We start from the raw sequence: 24,929 nt of genomic DNA on the forward strand, positions 1-24,929 counted from the left end.
AATAAGTTTGCGTAGGAAATATTAAGTTACACAGAGTGGAATTTAGCTAAAGGAGAGCCTCCAATATGGCTAGAAAGATAAATAGTATACTCACCAGTTAGAAACCCAGGAATGAAAAACTTGTACCATAATTGAAGTTAAGGGATGTTAAGAAAGTTTCTCCAGGGGCTGGAGAGATGGCTCAGTAGTTAAGAGCACTGACTGCTCTTTCCAGAGGTCCTGAGTTCAATTCCCAGCACTGATCCAAAACCATCTGTAATGGGATCTGATTCCCTCTTCTGGTGTGTGTGAAGACAGAGCACTTATATACATAAAGTAAATACATTTTAATAAGTTTATCCAATGTTTATTTACCAAGATTGAACTTCAGTTAGGCTCCATTTCTTTCTTTCTTTTTTTTTTTTGGTTTGGTTTTCGAGTCAGGGTTTCTCTGTGTAGCCCTGGCTGTCCTGGAACTCACTCTGTAGACCAGGCTAGCTTCGAACTCTCGAACCCAGAGATCCACCTGCCTCTGCCTCCCAAGTGCTGGGATTAAAGACGTGCGCCACCACCGCCCAGCAAGGCTCCATTTCTATAGCAAAAGGAGAAAACCAACTTAGAACTGGCCATTAGGCTCATCCCATGTCAAAGAATATACCTCTAAAGAGCAGATCGAGGGGTGGCACAGGGTCACAACCACCCTGCCATTAAGACTCTGTGGTCTTATCAGGAAAAGCACAGTTCTGCAAGGTTAACAAGATGAACCTGGATAGCAACTATTCGAAAAGAACAACACTGTTGTACTTAGGAAATAGTAAGAAATAATTTACACAGAATTTGCTGTGTAAATCTCTCATCTGTCCAAGTGGGGAGACTTACATTCTCCTGTCTCTGTTTAAATTATTCAAAGTGGAACCTAGGCCCAGGACCTGAAAGAGGTTTAAGGACAACAGTATGTGTGAGATGCAGAGCGTTGTAAGATGTGCTTAAGTTAGTCAAATCGTCGATCCAAGGCCAGCTCTTCTCCTTGAGCATTAGCCAGAGCTGGATGAGTGCTATATTAAAGATGCTTTTCCTTTATGAATGTTTAACTGTACAGAGTGATTGGAAAGGCAGTTAATTCTAGAACAGGGCAAGCCACTTCATTTCTATGACTATCAGCCTCTCCATAGTAATGCCTATTTCAGAGTTCATCTCAAAGAGACATTAAATAATAGATCACAAGCCTGTTCTCAATGGAAAACCACTGTAAACATCAAGTAGTTTAAGCTTAGGAGGCCTATTGTTCAGATAGCAGCACCTTAGCAACTCTTAGTTGTTTCATGTTGCTGTGACCACGATACCTGACAGAGACTGTCTGAGAGAGCAAAGACTTGTTGGGTGCATGGTTTTAGAGCAGTGGTTCTCACCCTTCCTAATCCTGTGACCCTGACTCTTTAATACAGTTCCTCATGTTTTATGACTCCCAACCATAAAATTATCTTCGTTGCTACTTCATAGCTGTAATTTTGCTACTGTTATGAATCATAATATAAATAATTTTTTTGAAGCTTGAAGTTTGCCAAAGGGGTAACCATCCACAGGTTAAGAACCACTGTTTTTGAGGGTTCCAGTCCGCTGTGGCCAGGAAGGTATGATAGAGCCTCTCAATTCGTGGTGTACCAGAGAAGCCAGAAGCAGGGGTGGATGTAACCTTCAAAGAGCCACACCTAGCCACCTATGTCTACCAGACTTCACTCTCTAAAGGTTCCATGGACTTCCCCAGATAGTACTACCAGTTAGTTAACAGGGGTGGAAGACACAAACCATAGCGGTAACATCAGTTTCACATTACTATTTTGAAATATCTAGTAAGAAATTCTAAGAATACATTGGTTTTCTACTTTAGATTTTTAAATGCTTTTGAATAAAAATGAGGAGGAAGAACCGTTTTTACTGTGAATCCACCTAATCCCCCTCCCCTGCAATCTAAATTCTTGTTCCTGATGACTGCTTTAAAACATTTACTCATAAAGCTGGAGCTGGTGCTAGGAAAGGCAGAAAGACACTGGAAGGAAGATAGGAAGTTAATTCCAACATTCGGGAGGCAGAGTCAGGCATATCTCTGAGTTCGAGGCCAACCTGTTCTACAGAGTGAGTTCCAGGGTAGCCAGGGGTACAAAGACAAATCTTGACTCCAGAAAATCAAAACTAAAACAAGCAAAAGAGAATCAGTGTGTGCTCAGTAAACAGAAAAGAAGTGAGACTGAAGATCTTAAAGGAGAATGTGTTTTAATATGTATTAGGAACCTGAAAAACCTACCTAATCAACAAAGCCCACTTATTTACACACACACACACACACACACAATTAGTCTGTAAAAACATTGAAACTTATATCTGGAACTTAAAGTATTTAGCTTTCATGTGCTTGAAATTTAGGGTAGATACATCTCTAACTTTTAAAATTCTCAGCTCTCGCTTCCTGAAGATCAGAAATCTCCTGAAATAGATCAGTTTTAAAATTCCTCAACATTGATTCATCTGTTTAATATTCTAAGATTAGCAGCTTGCTTGAGTAATCCCTGTCTGTATAGGATGTTATAAAAGCCAGCAGCTGTGACAAGGAAGGGCTAGTGTGAATCTTACTGCACACAGGTTACCCAACAGCCCTGCCTTTGATGTTAAGTCAGAGCTATCTAGGCTCGTCAGTGCGTGGGAGCTGGGAGGAAAGAGACTATTTAAAGATCTATGTTCTTTAAATTCTATCTTGCATAGAATTATAGAGAATTTAAACTAATTACACAGGAAAGGTAAAAGATGTCTCAAAAAAAAAAAAAGCCCTGTGTTGATAGGGTTATTGACTTAGGTTTTAGAACTAAGATAGGACTGTGTATCTTATTGGGACACATCTTCAGCCACCTTCTCCTCCACACTTTCCTGTTGTAGATGGAAAGCAGTGTCTTTCTTGGTCCCTCTGTTTTGTTAATGTACTGTGCTCTTGAAAACATCTCAGCATCTTCTTGTGTATTAGTCAGGGTTCTATAAAGTAATGGAACTTATAGAATCTCTTTCTCTCTCTCTCTCTCTCTCTCTCTCTCTCTCTCTCTCTATATATATATATATATATATATATATATATATATATATATATCATACATATTACAATGTATATTATTTATATATGCACATACATATATGCACATATGCATACATATACATGTATATGCTATATACACATATATACATGTATAGGATATATACTATATTCACACACACATATATATACATATCAACTATATATACATATCATATATATGTACATATCAAACAAATGCATATATATATTAAACAGATGAATCAATGTTGAAGAATTTTTAAACTTACCTATTTCAGGAGATTTCTGATCTTCAGGAAGCGAGAGCTGAGAAATTTAAAAGTTAGAGATGTATCTGCCCAAAATTTCAAGCACATGAAAGCTAGAGAATTTAATTTCCAGATACAGGTTTCAATGTTTTTATAGAATAATTGTGTGTGTGTATGAATATATGTTTGTATATATATATGTAGCATATAAACTTACTAGAATGACTGACAGGTTGGGCTGTGGTCTAGTTAATCCAAAAATGGCTGCCTATAAATGGAACATCCAAGAATCCAGTCCATTAGGCTGATGTCTCAGTTGGTCTTCAGTCTATGCCAGAATCTCAGAGAAGTGGGCTCTAATACCAGTAAAGAAACGAATGGACTTGCTAACAAGATTGAGAGCAAAGCAGGCAAAAAGAGAGAGCTTCCTTCTCCCAAGTCCCTTATATAGATTGCCCAGCAGAACATGTGGTCCACATAAAGGTAGGTCTTCCCACCTCAAAAGATATGGATTAAAGTTCTATCTTCCTATCTTAAAGGTCTAGATTAAAAGTGGATCTTCCCAGTTTAAATAATTAAGAAAAAAATTCATCACAGATGTGCCCAGCCATTTGGGTTTTAGTTAATTCTGGGTGTAGTCAAATTGATTCCCAACAATGGCATAGTACTTCAGTTTTCTGCTTACCTTTACCTCGGTACTGTGAGGCCTTGTAGCTTCTGTGAACAGCTTTACATAGTTTCCATTACTTGGGCTAGAGAGAGCTAGCTGGCACATCAGCCTGTAGATATTAACCAGCCCGAGTTTGTGTACCCAGTGTCCTAGTGAACCTCCCTGAAGTAGAAACTTAAGGGTTCTTTGGAAAGTTCGTTGGATGGTGTTTTGCTGGGGCAAACACATGAAGAAACTTTTAGCTGAAGTGGACACAGGTGTAAAAGGGTAAGGCAGACCAGTGAAGGAACATTTAGCTGAAGCAGACACAGGAGAAAGCATGGTCTGCTAAAGCAAGCATGTGAAGGATTCTTCCATAACAATATGCATGTATTGGTCCGTCTTACATTGTGTAGTTGAGCTCTATTTGTCAGGACACCATAGAGAGAAATGCACCAAAAAACTTCTGGTGGTGTGCTGCAGTTTCTTGCTGCCTTTGTGGACTTGGGCTGATTGTCAGAGTGATGTCAGCTGAGACAGATGCATGTGCTGAGGTGAGACTCATAGAGGTCACGTGATGTTTGGAGGGTATAAACATAACTTGACAGACAATGACAGAGGCTGAGCTAGGCTTGCTTATAGAACTAGCTGTGCAATGTTTGTGGGTGCATCTTCAAGAGAGATGCAGCCAAGAAATTCTCCTGGCATTCCTGCTGGCCCCTCCTGTTGCTGACTTGTGCCAAGGCTAAGGCCTGGCTTTCTCTCTTGGGTAGTGCCGCTCTGCTGATTTGTGCCACTATCCTGACTCTACCGAACTGGACTGCTGGTCTATCTGTGAAGAATTTGTGAGTGGACTGAGCTGCCGATGCTAACTTGTGAAACCAATGTCAATTTCCAGACAACACAAACAGGAGTTGCTCTAAAGAACCTTTCTAAACAGGTGCACTTCTCCGTATCCTTTCTTTCCCACTACCTCAGGAGGGTGGTGGGCTACAAGGGAGGTTAAAGCATTTGAGAACCATCATTAAAAGTAGGGTTTGAAAAAAATTAAAGTTGATGAGAAGGACATCTTGGAGCTGAGTGCTGCTTAGGCTGTTCTTAGCAGCATGTCCCTGATGCCCTCAGTGGACAGTTTGTTGTTCCTTCCACCATCTTCCAAGGGCCATGATCCTCTGGTGGGTTTTTTGGCTCATGCATAATCTATCTTCTCCAGTCAGTCCATGCTAAGGAGAAAATGGGCCTTTCTGCTTCCTGTGCTGTTTAGTTATCAGTTATCTATCCCAGGTCCCTGGGTGCACGCCTTTTCCACCTCCTTGCCAGAGGGGAGGGCCTGTGTCATGGGAAGCACCTGAGGCAACTTTGCTTTCATAGTCTCGTATTTTAGCCCTCTGATCGCCATGACATTTGTGTCCTAGTCACGTTAGCTAATTTCATTTCTTCCTTCAGTATGCATTTTCTTTCTTCCCCTAATAGGCCCAGTGCCTCCCCAGCTAGGCTATGCTGGAGTTTAACTCAATTTACCAGTCTACCTTGTAGGAGAGATGTGGTAGTTCCTGAGGGGTCCCTGTTGCCCAGGGTGTCTTCTGCAGCATGACAGTGCCACCTGCTGTTAGAAAGGGGCAGATGCAAGCCTAGAGCCTCCACAGAATTTGCCTAGTCAGTGTCCTGAGAGCGGTGCCTACAGTTTGGTTTCTCTAACACGTCTGCATACTAGGCCTTTGCAACTAGAACTCTGGCCTTAAGTATCTGGTTTTCCAGAGCATGTAAATACCTCTTGAATGGTTGCATTTTCTATTTCAGGGATGTTAAACTGGAGTGTATGTGCCTCTCCACAACCTGGTTTTGTTGTTGGTTTTTTTTTTGTGTGTGTGTTTGTTTGTTTGTTTGTTTTTGAAGTCTGGGTTAAGAATGGTCTATAAGTTACTTTTCTTTTTACTGTGACAAAATACCTAACAAGAACAGCCTGAGGAAGGACAGACTCCTTTGGTCATGGTAGGGGATGAAAGTGGCAGGACCATGTGACAGCTGATCACATTGCACCCACTGTTAGAAAGCAGCTCCCTTTCCCTTTGAAGCTGCCCACCCTTCTTTGATTAACGCTTTCAAGAAACACTCTGATAAATACACCCACAGGGGCATTTCCAAGACAATTCTTACTATTTGGTTATGAGCTGTTAACAGCTGAGCTATCTCCTGTCTTCTAAATATGATTCTTTTTTTTCTTTTTTTCTTTTTTTTTACAAGGCAAATGGTTTATTCAAAACACCCATTTACTTACTAGAAGAGGTCTAAGTAGGAAAGGCCTTTTTTCCCCCTTAAATGATCTTTTAAGGATCATTAAATCGAATCAACAAAGTAAGCTTAGCTTATCAGTTAAGATTATCAGTTTTGAAAGACTGTACTATCAAATCTGCCTCAACAAATTACAAACAAGATGATAGTGAAAACTTTTCTTTGAGGTCTATGGCCAGATTCCAAACTTGAAGGACAATCTTCAGGAAGACTGGAATGTAAAGTGTTGAGTTAGTTCATTTTAGATATCATCGATGTCTTCATCATCATCCCCAATGTCATCAAACTGAATGTCATCATCATCTCCAGGACCACATGTATCAGTTCATTGATTTTAGCATACTTCGGAAGCTCGCCATAGGCCTTGAGACTTCTAGCTTCATCTGCATTGTATTTTAAAATGACATCAGCTTTGTTGTCCTGGTAATCTCGGAGGCCCACCAATATGATATCTGAGGTATTTATTCAAACCTTTTTTCTCAATTTCCCTCTGATGTGGCACAGCCTCTTTACACCATCGAAACACATGGCTTCTAATCGTCCATTTCCCAACATTTTGATTACCTGAGCATATTCTTGTCCATCCTCCTTGAACACAAGCTCTCACTTTTCGGATTCATTCTCATTCTTCCCTCTACGCCTGTTTTTACCTTCTTTTCCTTTATTCTTGGGCATGGCAGCAAAGACTGGCTGGCGGCATGTGGGACCGTTCTCGGGCTGGTGGCAGGAAAGGCAGTGGCTCTGACGGGCAACGCTGAGAGGTGCGCGGGATGAAGACTGTGCGGGAGGTCGAAAAGTGTGCTCCCTAAATGTGATTCTTAATACAGTCAAGTTGACTATGAAGATGGCGTATCAGTGGTGATTTAATGTTTTTAAAATATCCTAAAAATAAAAATATGCATCAAAATCTTCTACATCCCACAGTGCTAAAGTATGTATTACCCTCTTTCACGGACTTGTACCACTCCTGTTTAACTGATGTTTGACAGGGTCTGCCTTTCACTGTAAGAAACAGTGCTTCTTTATAGGCTCCCAAGGAGTCGTGTGGCCTTAACATCTAGCCACTGCTTAACAAAGTCCCAGTTTCTCCTTGTCCCACAGGCCTCAGCACAGCTTATAAATGCTGCTGCTTTAGGACGCTGTTCTTCCCTTCTTGCTAGGAGGCTTGCGCTGTGGTACCTGAAAGGGTGAGTCTCTTCTTCGGCATGTTCTCAGTTACGTCTCATAAAAATTTTATCACTGCACTTTTAGAGACAGATATAATCTGTGTCCACAGCACTACATCACCTCTTTGGCCTATAAAGCAACGAATCAGCCTGACTTAGAAGTCCATTTCACTGCCTGTATCCTTTGTATCTCTTTTGATGTCACATGTGGTCCTGTGGATACTCTAAGAAGCTAACACAAAGCCATAGACGTTCAAGAGACTTAGTGGGACTGTCAGAGCCAGGAGGTGGGAATGTCAGAATGCAGTGCAGCTTGTCTGGTTATATTTCTTAGAAACAGAGGTTAAATAGAGGAACGCTTCCACATGAGACAGTTGTGGTGGTTTGAATGAGAATGGCCCAGTAGGCTCGTTAATTTGAATGTCTAGTTCTCAGTTGGTAGACTAGGAAGGTTAGGAGGCATGTCTTGTTGGAGAAGGTATGTCATAGGAGCATGCAGGTGAGCTTTGAAGCTTCAAAAGCCTGTGCGAGATCCAGTGTCTCTCCCTGCCTGCAACTTGGGATCAGATGTGAGCTCTTAGCTAGTGCTCCAGCTCCATGCCTCCTGCCTGCCACAGTGACCATGGACAAACCCTATGGGACTGTAAGCAAGGCTTCTAATTAAATGCTCCTTTCTATAACTTACTTGGTCAAGGTGCATCCTTTTGGCAGTATGATAGTAACTATGCACTATTGCTGTCACCCAGGGGAGCTGTGATGGGAACTGGGTGTCAAGTGTGCAGAACAACATGATCAGGAGTTAGCCATGCTTAGTTTTTATTTCTAAGCTCAGTTGGCCTTATGTTCTAGATTTTAAGATTAGGAATCCAGTGAAGGCTGTGCCATCAGCAAGGAGAACCACAGGAGAGTGAGCAGAAGCTTTTCAGCACATGTTAAAGATGGGCCAGTGAGGAAATGGGTCAGGCTTGTTCCAGAATCCTGTTCTTGGATAAAATGGTGGAATCAGTGGCTGCGGTTGTAATTTTTATGGTCCTTGGTGCAGCCATGTGCTTAGTAAAACCCTCCGATGTGGGTGCTTAGCCCCCGCGTGGAGTGCACAGTTGTCGTGAGGGGGTTTCTAGGAACTGCTCTTCCCCTCTGACTCTGTGCTGCTTCTCATCTCTTTCATATTTGGCATATTCTTTGGTAACTTCTTGGAAAAGAGGTAATTTTTTTGAGACTTCTTTTTTTAAATTTTTTTATTGCAGGATAGAATTTTGTTAAGAGTTTGGAGCTAGGCTTGGTTGTGCAGGCCTGTAATCCCAGCTAATCAGGAGGCTGAGGCAGAAGGATTTCAAGTTTATGCTGCATGGATAACAGAGTGAATTTAGGGTCTCAAAAAATTATAAAAACTAAAACCAAAATGGGCTGAAGGTGTAGTCCAGAATGAAATACTTGCTTAGTACATCTGAAGTTTTAGGTTTGATCCTCAGCACTGCAAACCAACCAACCAACCAACCAATCAACCCAAGAAACAATTGTCAATTGTGACAGCAAGCACTCTTTGTTGCTAGACTCCTGGTGATGCTGTTGAGATAGTCTGGATCCATCCTTTGTATGTGACGACTTCTTCTTCTTCTTCTTCTTCTTCTTCTTCTTCTTCTTCTTCTTCTTCTTCTTCTTCTTCTTCTTCTCCTTCTCCTTCTCCTTCTCCTTCTCCTTCTCCTTCTCCTTCTCCTTCTCCTTCTCCTTCTCCTTCTCCTCCTCCTCCTCCTCCTCCTCCTCCTCCTCCTCCTCCTCCTCCTCCTCCTCCTCCTCCTTCTTCTTTCATGTAACCTTTCCCTACCATCTCTTGTGTGCTCATAAGACTGATTCTGTTCTGCCTTTCCTCCTGACTTCTGAAACTTAAGCAGAAATTCTAGGTGGATCCTGGATCCCAGGGTCTCAGGTGTGCCAGGCTCTGAGCTGTACCCCACTCCCTGGACCCTCTTGACCACTGACTGAGCAATTCTCGGGTAGAGTTCAGTCCCTTTGTGCCTACCATTTGCTGAGATCCTATTCTTTGCCCCTGTCCTCAAGTATGGCTTCATACTCCAGGCTAAGGCCCTGGTGGCAGGCAGAAACGGGAGCATGTCACTTCCTCTTGTCCCTGAGGATCTAAGCCAGTTCCATGATGCTCCTCCTGAGAACAGGCTTTCCAATCAGTTTTGCTGTCTACACTGATTTCCCTGGGATTCACATCCTGGCTTCCGGGTGGGACTGGAGTCACATGCTTTTCTCCCTACCACACAGCTAAGATTGGGAGTTTGTAGGCTTCCTAAAAATGCCAGCTAATAGTCACTAAAGCAATTCATGTCTGTATGAATGCTGCATTTTAATTCAAAACATAAAAATGTGCATTATTTTACTATTCTAGACCTAAAAGTCTTTTTAAAAGTGTACCAGTTTTTTAAATTGGATATTTTATTTACATTTCAGATGTGATCCCCTTTCCCCATTTCCCTCCCACCCAAGAACCCCTATCCCATCCCCCCTCCTACTGCTTCTATGAGGATGTGCCCCTACCCACCTGCCCACTCCCACCTGCCCACCCACAAATTCCCCCACACTGGGGCATCCAGCCTTAACTAGACCAAAGACTTCCTCTCCCACCTATGCCTGACTCCCCTACATATACAGCTGGAGTCATGGGTCTCTCCCTATGTGCTCCCAGGCTGATGGTTTAGAAGCTGGGCGCTCTGGTTGGTTGGTATTGTTGCTCTCCTCATGGGGCCACAAACCCCTTCAGCTCCTTCAGTCTTCTCTCTCGCTCCTCCCTTGAGAACCCCATGATCAGTTGACTAATTAGCTGTGACCATCTACCTCTGTTTATGTCAGGCTCTGGCATACCTCTAAGGACACAGCTATATCAGGCTCTTGTCAGCATGTATTCCTGACATCCATATCAGCGTTTACCTTTGCTGACTGCACATGGGTTGGATACCCACGTGGGACAGTCTCCAGACAATCCCTCCTTCAGTTTCTGTCCCATGCTTTGTCATATTTGCTCCCATGAGTATTTGGTTACTCCTAGGAAGGACCAAAGCACCCACACTTTGGTCTTCCTTCTTCATGAGCTTCATGTGGTCTGTGAGTTCTATCTTGGGTATTTCGAGCTTTTGGGCTAATATTCAATTATCAGTGAGTGAATACCATGTGTGTTCTGTTGTGATTGGGTTACCTCACTCAGGATGATAATTTCTAGTTCCATCCATTTACCTAGGAAACTCTCGAATTCATTGTTTTTAATAGCTGAGAAATACTCTATTGTGTAAATATACCACATGTTTTGAATCCATTCCTCAGTTGAAGGACATCTGGGTTCTTTCCAGCTCCTGGCTATTATAAATAAGGCTGCTATGAACATAGTTGAGCATATGTCCTTGTTATATGTTCGAGCATCTTCTGGGTATATGCCTAGGAGTGGTATAGCTGGATCCTCAGGTAATGCTATGTCCAATTTTCTGAGGAACCGCCACACTGATTTCCAAAGTGGTTGTACCATCTTGCAGTCCCACCAACAATGGAGGAGTGTTCCTCTTTCTCCACACCCTCGCCAGCATCTGCTATCACCTGAGTTTTTCATCTTAGCCATTCTGACTGGTGTGAGATGGAATCTCAGGGTTGTTTTGATTTGCATTTCCCTGACGACTAAGGATACTGAACATTTCTTTACGTGCTTCTCGGCCATTCGTTTCCTCAATTGAGGATTCTTTGTTTAGCTCTGTACCCCATTTCTAAATAGGATTATTTGGTTGTCTGTAGTCTAATTTCTTGAGTTCTTTGTATATATTGGATATTAGCCCTCTATCAGATGTGGGATTGGTAAAGATCTTTTCCCAATCTGTTGGTTGCTGTTTTGTCCTATTAACTGTGTCCTTTGCCTTACAGAAGCTTTGCAATTTTATGAAGTCCCATTTGTCAATTCTTGATCTTAGAGCATAAGCCATTGGTGTTCTGTTCAGGAACTTTTCCTGTGTGCCCAGGTTTTCAAGGGTCTTGCCCACCTTCTCTTCTATTAGTTTCAGTGTATCTGGTTTTATGTGAAGGTCATTTATTCACTTGGACTTGAGCTTTGTACAAGGAGGTAAGAATGGATCGATTTGCATTCTTCTACATGCTGACCTCCAGTTGAACCAGCACCATTTGTTGAAAATTCTGTCTTTTTTCCACTGGACAGTTTTAGCTCCTTTGTCAAAGATCAAGTGACCATAGGTATGTGGGTTCATTCCTGGGTCTTCAATTCTATTCCATTGATCTTCCTGCCTGTCTCTGTACCAATACCATGCAGTTTTTATCACTATTGCTCTGTAGTACAGCTTGAGGTCAGGGATGGTGATTCCCACAGAAGTTCTTTTATTGTTGAGAATAGTTTTCGCTATCCTGAGTTTTTTGTTATTCCAAATGAATTTGAGAATTTCTCTTTCTAACTCTGTGAAGAATTGAGTTGGGATTTTAATGGGGTTTGCATTGAGTCTGTAGATTGCTTTCGGCAAGATGGCCATTTGTACTATATTGATCCTGCCAATCCATGAGCATGGGAGATCTTTCCATCTTCTCAAATCTTCTTTGATTTCTTTCTTCGGAGACTTAAGTTCTTGTCATACAGATCTTTCACTTGTTTGGTTAGATTCACACCAAGGTATTTTATATTATTTTTGACTATTGTGAAGGGTGTCATTTCTCTAATTTCTTTCTCAGCCTGTTTATCTTTTGAGTAGAGGAAGGTTATTGATTTGTTTGAGTTGATTTTATAACCAGCCACTTTGCTGAAGTTGTTTATCAGGTTTAGGAGTTCTCTGGTGGAGGTTTTGGGGTCACTTAAGTATACTATCATATCATCTGCAAATAGTGAAATTTTGACTTTTTCCTTTCCTATTTGTATCCCCATGACTTCTTTTTGTTGTCTGATTGCTCTGGCTAGGACTTCCAGTACTATACTGAATAGGTACGGAGAGAGTGGGCAGCCTTGTCTAGTCCCTGATTTTAGTGGGATTGCTTCAAGTTTCTGTCCATTTAGTTTGATATTGGCTACTGGTTTGCTGTATATTGCTTTTACTATGTTTAGGTATGGGCCTTGAATTCCTGATCTTTCCAAGACTTTTACCATGAAGGGATGTTGAATTTTGTCAAATGCTTTCTCAGCCTTTAGTGAGATGATCATGTGTTTTTTTTCCCTTTGAGTTTGTTTATATAGTGGATTACATTGATTTCTGAATATTGAACCATATGTGCATTCTTTAGATTAGGAAAGTTTTCCTCTATAATTTTGTTGAAGGTATTTACTGGCCCTTTAAATTGGGACTCTTCACTCTCATCGATACCTATTATCCTTAGGTTTGGTCTTCTCATTGTGTCCTGGATTTCCTGGATGTTTTGGGTTAGGAGCTTTTTGCATTTTCCATTTTCTTTGACAATTGTGTCAATGTTTTCCATGGTATCTTCTGCACATGAGATTCTCTCTTCTATCTCTTGTATTTAGTTGGTGATGCTTGCATCTATGACTCCTGATCTCTTTCTTGGGTCTTCTATCTCCAGGGTAGTCTCCCTTTGAGATTTCTTTATTGTTTCTACTTCCATTTTTAGATCCTGGATGGTTTTGTTTAATTCCTTCACCTGCTTGGTTGTGTTTTCCTGTAATTCTTTAATGGATTTTTGTGTTTCCTTTTTAAGGGCTTCTACCTGTTTACCTGTGTTGTCCTGTATTTCTTTAAGGGAGTTATTTTTGTCCTTCTTAAAGTCCTCTATCATCATGATGAGAAGTGATTTTAAATCTGAATCCCACTTTTCCGATGTGATGGGGTGTCCAGGATTTGCTATGGTAGGAGAACTGGGTTCTGATGATGCCAGGCAACTTTGGTTTCTGTTGCTTATGTTCTTGTGCTTGCCTTTCACCATCTGGATAACTCTAGTGCTACCTGCACTCACTGTCTCTGACTGGAGCCTGTCTTTCCAGTTATCTTGCTTGTGTCAGAACTTCTCAGAGTCCAGATATCTCTGTGATCCTGTGATCCTGAGCTCCTGGGTGGAAGAACTCCTGGGACTCAGGCTTCCTCTGGGATCCTGAACTCCTGCTGCTCTGAGTGCAGTGGTTGTTTTGCTGCTCTGAGTGCAGTGGCTCCTCTAGGATGGCTCAGGATATGGTGTCTTCATGGGAACAGACCAGCTAGGTATCTGCCCCAGCTAAAAGGACCTGTATATGACTTCTTAATTAAAAGTTCCCTTTTGGAGGATGACTTTTCTTTTCTTTGTCTTTAGAGATTGAAATTTCATAATGGTTTGTCTGGGCATATATCTAATTTCATTTGTATTAAGGATTTGGTGGTCTTCAAACCAGTGAATTACATCACTTTGCCCCAGAAAAAGGCTTTACAACCATGGTGTTGATTTTTATGTACCTTCATGTTATGTCTTTTAGAATTCCTCAGATCATTTATGCACTTCCAGACTGTTCTATATCTGTCTTCTCTCTGTAGACTTCTTGTGCTTACTCTTGTAATTTTTTTTTTTTTTTTTTTTTTTTTTTTACTGAGTTTCTTGTTTCTGATGGCATGGATTTCCAGGAGCTTATTTGTTCTTGGATTCATGTTCTTCATGTTCTTCTTCTCTGTGTTCCAGAGTTCTCTGTGTATGATCCTTTTCTTCATGTTGATCTTTGCATCTGTTTTGGTTGTTCATTTTGTAAGAAGATTTTCTTGAGCTCATAGCTCAAACATAGTGCTAGTCAGTGTTTTAGCATTGAGAATAGACTGTTTTCATACAATATATTCTGATTATGATTTTCCATCCCCCAACTCCTCCCAGATCGTCACCTCCCTTCCTATTCAAAACTCACCCCCTTTCTCTCTCTTCTTTAAAAACAAACAGGGTTATACAATAAAAAATAAAGTAAAATAAAATAAACAAACAGAAGAAAAAGACCCAAAGAGAAAGCACAAGAAACACCTATAGATGCAGAGACACATATGCTCTCACACACAGGAATCCCCAAACCACAAAACTGGAAGCCATAATATATACACAAAAGACTTGTAAGGTAAAAGGAAAGAAGGAAGGAAGGATAGAAGGAAGGAAGGAAGGAAGGAAGGAAGGAAGGAAGGCCCTAACAATTCATTATGAGATAAAGAATGTTCAAAGATACCATTGAGTTTGCTTGTGTTTTGCTGCTGGGCATGCGACCTGGCCTGTAACAGTTGGTCCATTTCCTCTAGACTCTAGCATCATTAAAACAGAACAAAGCAACAGCAAACAAGAAGAGGCAAGGCCACACTTCTGACGAAGCAGGTTCATATGGTTAGTGAGGTATACTCATACCTGGATTTTCTGCATGGAGTCCTTTAAGAAAGGGTATCATTGCACAGCATAGTAGCAGAAGGATTTTCACTCTGGGTAATTATACTGGCTGGCTTTGTGTGTCATTTTGACACAAGCTGGAATTATCACAAAGAAAGGAGCTTCAGTGGAGGAAATGCCTCCATGAGATTCAGCTATAAGGGATTTTTGTTTTCAATTAGTGAACAAGAGGGGAGGGCCCATTGTGGGTGGTGCCGTCCCTGGGTTGGTAGTCCTGGGTTCTATAAGAAAGCAAGTTGAGCAAGCCAAGGGAAGCAAGCCAGTAAGTAATACCCCTCCATGGCTTCTGCATCAGCTCCTGATTCCTGCCCTTCTTGATTTCCAGTCCTGACTTCCTTTGGTGATGAATGGCAGTGTGGAAGTGTAAGCTGAATAAACCCTTTCCTCCCCATCTTGCTTCTTGGTCATGATGTTTTGTGCAGGAATAGAAACCCTGACTAAGACAGTAATGTTACCATTATCATCAACTCTCTGGGTTCATAAAGCAGTCATATCCTATCTCACAAAAAGTCACACCATTTCATCAGGTAGACATTAAACAACTCACAGTGAGCCAAATAAGATAGATGGTAAGTGTTCTTGTTATAGACAAATAGGAAATCAGCAAAGTGATATATATGTTAATTACCTAAGTTGTAGTAATAACTTCACTTTATATGGATATCAAAGCATCTATTTGTAGTTCACTCTATATGTATAATTTCACTCTATATGTATATTAAGTATTCATTAAATATGTATAATTTTAATTTGTCAATCTTGCCTCAATAAAATATCTATAGAATTTAAAGCAATAGGAATATAGATGAAAATTCTTTTATTATCTTTGCAACTTTCTATTAAGAACTATCCTAAAAGAAAACTAGTTATTTGAATATGAAATCATTTATAATAAAATAGTGCTTGTCACTCATTAAACATTCCATGAATGTCATATTTAGAATATCATGTTTTAAATGTCATTGCTTATGCATGTTTAGAGAAATATAGATATGGCCTCTAGAGGGCAGTGTTGAGTCATGGAAAGAATTTTACTGTTTCAAAATGGACTAAAGAAACATTTAAAATGGGCTTAAAAGTTGTGTGTATGTGCTCATGTGTATGTATGTGTGATGTGTTTGGGCACATACATGTATGCCATGGTGGACATGTGAAAGTCAGAGGACAACTTTGTGGAGTCTGTTCTTTCTTTCTACCTTTCCTGGGGTTCTGGGACTGAACTCAGGTCACCAGCCTTGTGCATCAAGTGTTGTGACCCTGAGAGCCCCTTACCAGCCCTTTTCTTACTTTTGAATTGCATGGTGTGTGTGTGTGTGTGTGTAATCCTTTCTTTTTAAACTGAAGAAAATTTATGTTAGACAAGATGACAAAAGAAATGACCCTAGAAATGCTTGGGCAGGAGGATTAAGAGTTTTAAGGCCAGCCTACATACTATAGCAAGACTCTGTCTTTAAAAAGAGTAAAGACAAACTTTATACCTTTTTTTTCTATTTTGATTGTTTAGAGTTTGTCTCTAACATATACCACTAATGTGGTGGTTTGAATCAGAATGGTCCCAATAGTTTCATATATGCAAAAGGGAGTGGGACTGTTTGAAAGGATTAGAAGGATTAGGAGATCTGGTCTTGGAGACAGTGTGTCACTGAAGGTAACATGCCAAGCCCAGAGTGTGTGTGTATGCAGGCTCTCTCTCCCCCAAACCCCCCCCCCCATCTTCCTATGGATCATAATGTATCTCTCAGCTCCTGGTCCAGCACATGCCTACACCCCACCATGCTCTCCTCCATGATGACAATGGACGAACCTTTGAAGCTGTAAGCAAGACTCAAGTAAATGCTTTCTTTTACAAGAGTTTCCATGGTCATAATTTCTCTTCACAGCAATAGAACACTAAGACAATTAAAAATATTTTTTTGTAATCTCAAAAACCATCTGTAGAGTTTTAATCCCAATGTTCTCATCACTGAGGGCTTGTGAGTGATGAGGGGATCCAGGGAGGTAGCATAAGGCACATATTATACGTCATTCGTCAGTTCTAATATAATTAAAATGGAATTACAGAGCTGAACTTTGGAATACTAAAATCAGTAGGTTGATGAAGATCTTTTATAAGATAAAAGGATTTGATATTGTAAAGGTAGCTATTGCCTGCACTATACCTGTTCAGGGAAAATAGAAGTGTTAAGGGACATGGAGGATGGTTATCCTACTCTGGAACAATTTCTTAAGGAATAAGAAGGGAAACTCAACCTTTAATTTTAGTATTTTCACTGTGGGGTAGTGAGTGGGGTAGAGAGTGGGTAAAGCTACCCACTGCCAAGCTTGAGACCTGAGTTCTATACTTCCACATGGTGGAAAGAGGGAACTAACTCCTGCAAATTGTCCTGCAAACTGACCACCGTATACTGGGGCACAAGTATGCCCACATTCACACATATACACGATAAATAAATGTAAAAAAAATATTGCTCTGTAAGTGTTCTTATGAGACCGAATCTTTTTTTCTTTGTTTGAGATTATGATTACATCATTTCCCCTTCTTTTCTCTCTCTAAAGTTTAGAGTCTGAACACTCCATGAGCCCAGTCCCTTGTTCTTTTAAGTTTATAACCTCTTTGTCTTTAATTGTTGTTACATATATTCCCATTTGTTTTCTAAGGAGAGAGGGAGAGAGAAAGGAGTGTGGATTTAGATAAAAGAGGAGGTGGGGAGAATCTGAGAGGAATCAGGGAATTGCATACATATGCTTTCCTAAATATATAAATCCAACCTGATCAGTGCATATGTTACTTGTATGCATGTTTTCAGGACTGACCATTTGATATTGGATAAACAATTTGCATGCTTTTTCCTAGGGAAACCTATTTCTCCCATTATCAGCATTTCTTTTTTTTAATTAATTAATTATTTTTTTTCAAATCATAATTTTTACCCATTTACACAGGGGTTATAAACACAGAAAGGCAGGATGTGGGGAAGGGGATGACACTGGAATGTGGGTGTTCAGGGGGAATACAGATATCTTTCAGAACAGGATATCGGCTGGGTGAAGGTTCAAGGGACAGGTCACTATGACTCTGCCTATGATTCACTTGTCCTTATCTAAGTTGGTACTATCTGCCAAGGCTACCTATTTACAAGGTCTATGACTACTCAGGCTGGTAAATTTCCACAAAAGCTGCCTGTTTATAATAGCTTATAGCCATCTGTTTCAATGTTTTTCCACTGAGACCCAAGACTTGGTGTTAGTGTACATGTATGACAGGCCTATTGCTGATTTTAGGCCTATGGTTGATTTTAGGCCTTCAGTGTATAAGCAGGGCTGCCCCTGACATCTCCTCCCTTCTCTAAGTATAGAAGGGCTGTGGCAGGAATAGTGGCCTGATCTCCAGTAATTGAAGGGGACTTTGTAATGGCTCCGTTCCCCCTGTCGTTGTCCAGTGAGGCATGAGGGCCATACCCACCCAGATGTCTTTTTCCTGGAGAGGGGATACTTTTGACATCAATCCCTATGCAGTCAGCCTTGTCCCTCAGGGAACCCAGAGAGATATTTTTAACTTTTATTTATATTCCCTTGCAATGCTTAGCCTCGAAGCCTAAGCAAGAATTCATATCGCCAGTCAGAGGGGGTTCTGGGTGGCCCCTATCTGCTTGGTCTAGGGGCAGAAGTCCCCTCTTTTAGGTTGGGTGGAGATGGGTTTTGGGAACACCCTGTATAAAGTAACAACCTCATCTTGAGTCTCGTGGTCCTCCATAGCTAACTTATGATAATGTATCTGAATAGGTTTTGCTACCAAATTATCTATCTGTTGTTTCACAAAGTTAGTCAGCCTATTTAAGGCTCAGGGACCAGAAGAAATAAGCAAAAATAACCCAATTAATGGTCCCAAGATGGGAGGAAGTAGGGCTGACAACCATGGAGAGGCTGAAAATCAATTCTTGTACCAGCACTCATCTTTCTTTCTCTCTCTGTCTTTTCTCGGGACCTTCTCTGACCTTTTTCATGCTCTCCTTAACCATCCCTGTCTTGTCTATATAAAGGCAACATTCTTCTTTAAGGGCTGTACACAGTCAAGAGCTGTACACAGTCTTTTCTATTGTACTAGAGTAAATCGAGTCCCATAAAGCCCTTTGCAATTTTTGGAGGTCTCTTCAGACAGTGAAACGAGGGATTTCTTCGGATTAGTGATGTCAACCTCTAGCTGTTTGATGGTCTTGTCAATGGCCCATCGAAGGTCTGAATAGTATAAGTTTGGAGGCCAGCATCTGGATTAGAACTTCTAACAGCAGACATCACGGGTGATTCATTTTTACCTGAGATACTGCCCGAGTTAAAGCTCCTGGGAGGTCCTCTTCCTTTGGGTTTTGTGAGGTTGGGTACAGAGCTGCTGCCTGGGCCCAGACTGGAAGTCCAGCATTTCTTAGTTTTCTGTATATATGAGAAAATAGATTTTCTTTATACAGTATATTTTGATCATGATTTGTAATTCCCTGATTCCTCTAAGATTCTCCCACCTCCTCTTTTATCTAAATCCACACTCCTCTCTCTCTCTCTCTCTCTCTCTCTCTCTCTCTCTCTCTCTCTCTCTCTCTTTCTCTCTCTCTCTCTCCTTAGAAAACAAATGGGCATCTAAAAATGATAATACAAACAAAAAAATCAGAAATCATGATATATATATGCAAAAGACTTGTAAAGTTAAAAAAAAAAAAGAACCTCCAAAAATGCTGTTGAGTTTGTTTTGTGTTAGCCATCTACTGCAGGACATGAGACCTGCCCTTAAGAGTGGTTTGTATCTCCAGTGAGACTTCATTGATCAAAACCAATTTTTCATTTGTGAGTGGTTATCAGTTAGAGATAGTGTATAGGTTAGGGATGGGTGTTTGTGTCCACTTCCCTTCTCAGCACGAGACCTCACCTGGCTTAGATCCATGTAGGCCTTGTGGATGCTGCCATAGTCTCTGATTCATATGTGTTTCAGTCCTGCTGTGTGTAGAGGGCCTTGTTTTCTTGGTGTCCTCCAGCCCTTGTGGTTCTTACACTCTTTCTGCCTCCTCTTTAGCAGGGTTCCTTGAGCCCTGAAGAGAGGGATTTGATGGAGACATTCCACTTAGGACTGTGGATTCCAAGGTCTGTGCACATTGTTTAGTTGTGGTTCTCTGTTTGTTCCTATCCACTCCAGAAGGGGGCTTCTCTGATGATGACTGAACAAGACACTGATCTGTGAGGATAGCAGAATGTCATTAAGTGCCTGTAGTGATTTGTCTAGGGTTGAGGCTTCACCTTTGTCTCTCCCATGTTAGCATGTCTGTTGGTGCTGTCCTTGTTCAGGTCATGTGTAGGCAGCCAAGTTGGTGAGACTTCATGAGCATAGCATCTCTGAAATTTCTAGGAGACACAAGAGATTGACTTTTAAGAAGTCTTCTCCAAGGATTAAACCCAGAGTCTATAAGTACTCTACCACTGAGCTGTACCTGTGCCAGATATTTAATTTTTAAGTCTGTATGCTGGGAGTTTCAGACTATTGCCCAAGTATAACACAGCTACATTAACATGAATTGTCAAACTGTTCACTTCAGACCTTAGAGGGTTATAAAGAAATTGTTCACATACTGATAGGTACAGAAATTATGAAACATGATGTCCCTAGATAGGTTTGATTTTCTCTGATAATGGAGTCTGAAGAGTCTACTCACATGAGGCATGACTCTCAATATGAACATTAAAAAGAGTTGTCATTTGAATGGCAGTGCATCATACTTAATAGCAACTTATAGATTTATTTTTTGTTGAAACAATAAATCTCTTAAATCTCATCTGTTGAATTGGGATCTATGAACCTTTTAATAGGATTTTTGAAAGAGAGTGCAAAATTTATAGCTCCTTATAAATTGTCTGACATGGAAGTTAAGGTCAATAGAGTTTTGTTAAGACAGTCTGTCATAGTTGAACCACAGATGAAAAGGCTTGTTTCCTTCTCATCCTATAATGCTAGGTACCAAAAGTTCTCAGTTTTGGAATAGTATTCTCTTACCTTAGGGATGGCAGAACAAAGTTTTATTACTCAGGTAAGTATTTCATAAATACAAGAACGATTCGAGATGTAGGTTGGTCCTTGAGATGCTGACTGGGAATCATCTGATCTCATTGACTATTATTCATTTCAAAGGAAAACAGTCAGAACTGGGGATCATCATAGACTTATGTACCCCCTTATCTGTAACAAGTGACTGTAGTCAGCCCTGTCAAGTCTTCTTAAAGGTCTCCTGGATATAATATCTACTCCCCTCATGGCCTCCACTCCTGTTTGCACAATCTTTCTGTATCTGAAGAAGCCACCTCACCTACAACAGTGACCTTTCCAACACATACCAGTGAGACCCTCAGTGATTTGACATTATTCTCAGGATAACAGGGAATGGAAATCCTGTGAGTGGTAAGGCCTTGTCCCTCTCCAGTGAAGAACTGAGCCTGTTGGGATCTGTGCTCCAGCCCCACTCTTCTTGTCCTTGCAAACCAGATCAAATAGCACACTCTCTGGTGACTTCCCTGACACCCGGCTTGGAGAAGGTTCCTGTGTTGTGTGCTCCTCTAGACCCACACTCCTTCCTCATCATGCTTGCATGTATCTCGAATTAGACATCCAAACCAGGGATGGTGGTTCATGTCTGGCATGCCACCATTTATGGGGCCATAGGAGGATCAGTGAAAGTTTTAGATTACCCTAAAAAGACAGGGACTTTTACTCTATGAAACAGATTGGATACTTAGTATTGTGCTCAGTGTGTGCACAGGCATGCACATGCCAGAGGTTAACTGTAAGCGATAATTCACTGTGCAGTTGCACACCTTGCTTTTTATGCGGGTACTAGGGATTGAGTTCAGGTGCCCCTGGTTGCATGGCAAGCACAGAGCTATCTCCTAGCTGCTAGTATTGTGGTATTTTGAATTACATGTGTCTCTCCTAGCACAAACAAGCTCTATAAGCAGGATTTATGCCTATATCCTCCTCATCAAATTCCAACATTTGGCTCAGTGTTTGAAAACAAAAGTAGTTGCTCAATATATTTGTTGAGTGAATAAATGACTGTTTTTAATTTTAGGTAGAGGAAGAAGAACCTACTGGATACATTCGATTTGAAAAATTTATTCCAGTGATGACCAGAGTACTTATGGAAAGAAAGTAAGGAAGTAAATCCAATTTTAAGGCAAGATAATGATTAGAATTACATTAATGTGAAAACATTTGACTTGGCCGACTCTAGTACTTAAGGGGATGAAGCAGGAGGATGACAATGAATTTGAGGATAGCTTTGGTTACATAGTTCCAAGCCAGCCTGAACTGCAGAGTAAGATCCTGCTTCAAAAGAAAATAAAAGCACTTGGATTTTCATCTTTTATTTACCCAGTATATATCTTATGGTGACTTTCTCTAGACTTTCAGTGTATTTCAATCTGGTTTAGGATAAGCTTAGAAATATCAACCATGTAGTATTTATTGATCTAAGCAAGGCATAATTAAATGGCAAAGGAGCTACATAAAAGAGCAATATTGTAGTTATATTTAATTGTGAATTATCGTTTTAAGATAAAAATTAGTGCCAGTTACTTTTCTAGTATATCTTTCGCACACCACAGCTGAGTGTAGAGGTTTTGGCTCTAAACAAGTTTATTTTCATATTAATGAAAAATTGCTAATAGGTAATGCCAAACATTCCTGGGGAGTAGGTACTGCTGATTTTCATATCTAGAAAGAAATTTCATCGAGGGAAATGCCATTAGCCTAAGATATTAGCAGCTTTTGTTTTGTTTGTTTTATGCAGTCATTTATCATAGAGACTGAGATAAATATGCCGGCATTAACTGATTTTATTGTAAAATCACAGATACAGACCAATTGCTGAAGATGTCCTTCTGCGAGCTTTCGAGGTGGGTGAGCTCTACATTATTCATGTGTATGTGATGAATTAATTCATCACATAAAATTTGTTCAACAAAGACAATATATGATACCTACTTTCCCCAGGTTTTGGATCCTGCTAAACGTGGGTTTCTGACTAAGGATGAGCTGGTCAAGTACATGACTGAGGAAGGTCAGTGGGCTTTATTTCTTATAAGAGTAATTTATGCAAACATTAATAGGTTTAAAAGATGTTTTAAAACTCTGTGTGTGTGTGTGTGCATGTATGTGTGTATGTGTGTCTGTGCATATGAGTGCATTATCCATGGAGGCCAGAATCATCTGGTCTCCCTGGAGCTGGAGTTACATAGTAACTGAACTCAGATTCTCTGCAAGAGTGTGGCATTAATTGCTGAGCTCTCTCTTCAGCCCCAATTAATATGTTTTTAACAATTATCCAAATTTTATAGGAGATGATACTTTAAAAGTAATTGTTTGGTTAAATAGTTATTTATTATTTCTATTATTTTGGTTTGCTATTTGATTTTGTATAATAGAAATATAATGATTACTTGCATAAATTGTGCTTACTTTATTTACATTAAATATTTTCTTCCCCTTCTGGAGGTCATGCCTCTATCCCCGCCTTCCCAAGACTAGAATTGCCACAGCCCTTCTATACTTAGAGAAGGGAGGAGATGTCAGGGGCAGCCCTGCTTATACACTGTAGGCCTAAAATCAGCCATAGGCCTAAAATCAGCCATAGGCCTGTCATACATGTATACTAACACCAAGTCTTGGGTCTCAGTGGAAAAACATTGAAACAGATGGCTATAAGCTATTGTAAACAGGCAGCTTTTGTGGAAATTTACCAGCCTGAGTAGTCATAGACCTTGTAAATAGATAACCTTGGCAGACAATACCAACTTAGATAAGGACAAGTGAATCATAGGCAGAGTCATAGTGACCTGTCCCTTGAACCTTCACCCAGCCGATACCCTGTTCTGAAAAATATCTGTATTCCCCCTGAACACCCATACTCCAGTGTCATCCCCTTCCCCATGTCCTGCCTTTCTGTGTTTATAACTCCTGTGTGAATAAGTACAAATTACGATTTGAAAAATAAATAAATAAATAAATAAATAAATAAATAAAAATATTTTCTGAAAAGATATGCCACTTAAGGAACATGAATCATAAACCAATGCCTTTTTAGATAGAAGATTTGAATTAAAGTATGTAGAAATTTCTTTTAAAAGACCTTCTTAGGTGGTAAAGTTGCAAACAATATAGCCTAAACTAGATGTGAATTTACACCAAAACTATGTTTTCTTATGATAATGGGACCTCCTTCCACAAATACTGTATATTTCTTTTAAACTCTCTCTCTTTAGGTCAGTCTATCCATGTGTTTCCCCTTACTGTAAGTGGCTTGGTGGGCAGTCATTAATGCCTGTTGTCACCCCATCATTCTGGTAGTAAGAGAGGAGTTCTGCTTCCTCTGCTCAGCTCCCAGATGAGTCCTGAGTGATGCAGCTGTCACATGTCACTTGGGAACGTGGACATAGTGGCAGTTTGAGCAAGGAAAGCAGTATTGATGCCCTGTGTATACCTGCTTGGACCATTTTGTCTCAGTTCACCATTAGGGAACAGGGACGAGAGAAGGAGTAATAGTAAAGTCATAGTTGCCATCCAGGATGGCACATGGTGTTAAAACCACCTAAGCAGGGCTGGAGAGATGGCTCAGTGGTTAAGAGAACTGACTGCTCTGCCAGAGGTCTTGAGTTCAGTTTCCAGCAACCACATGGTGACTCACAACCATCTGTAATGGGATCCAATGCCCTCTTCTAGTGTGTGGCTGAAGACAGCTGTAGTGTACTCATATAAATAAAAAAATAAGTAATTCTTTCATATCTCTCTCTCTCTAATATCTTTTAAAAGATTTATTTATTTATTTTATGTATATGAGTACACTGCCACTATCTTCAGATACACCATGGCCTTTTGGGGTGCACTTCTTGTAAACCCATGCTTTGCCACCATACCTTTCTCTCTGGAACTCAGTCAAGTCCCTGTGTGAAGGAAAACATCACACAAACTTAGTTCAGACTCAATGGTAACTCGGTTGCTGGGTGCAACAACTATCATCCTAGTTTAAAAGCCATTCTAAGTTAAGTCTCCCGGTAGCGGATCTAAATGGATCTGCCGCCTCAAATGGGGGCTCTGCTCT

General features: G+C 40.5%; 1 protein-coding gene and 1 pseudogene across 1 annotated transcript in view; one reads left to right on the forward strand and one right to left on the reverse strand.

Moving 5' to 3' along the window:
• Efcab2 (EF-hand calcium binding domain 2) overlaps positions 1-24,929 on the forward strand; it is a 91,028-nt gene that overhangs the window by 61,478 nt on the left and 4,621 nt on the right. The window contains exons 4-6 of the mRNA XM_028755252.1: positions 21,903-21,982; positions 22,686-22,728; positions 22,826-22,892. Coding sequence (XP_028611085.1) covers positions 21,903-21,982; positions 22,686-22,728; positions 22,826-22,892 — 190 coding nt within the window. The remainder of the gene's footprint in view (positions 1-21,902; positions 21,983-22,685; positions 22,729-22,825; positions 22,893-24,929) is intronic.
• On the reverse strand, positions 6,507-6,940 carry LOC114610634 (annotated as a pseudogene).

Source organism: Grammomys surdaster, unplaced genomic scaffold (assembly GCF_004785775.1).
Source record: "Grammomys surdaster isolate TR1022 unplaced genomic scaffold, NIH_TR_1.0 126051, whole genome shotgun sequence".
NCBI lineage: Eukaryota > Metazoa > Chordata > Mammalia > Rodentia > Muridae > Grammomys > Grammomys surdaster.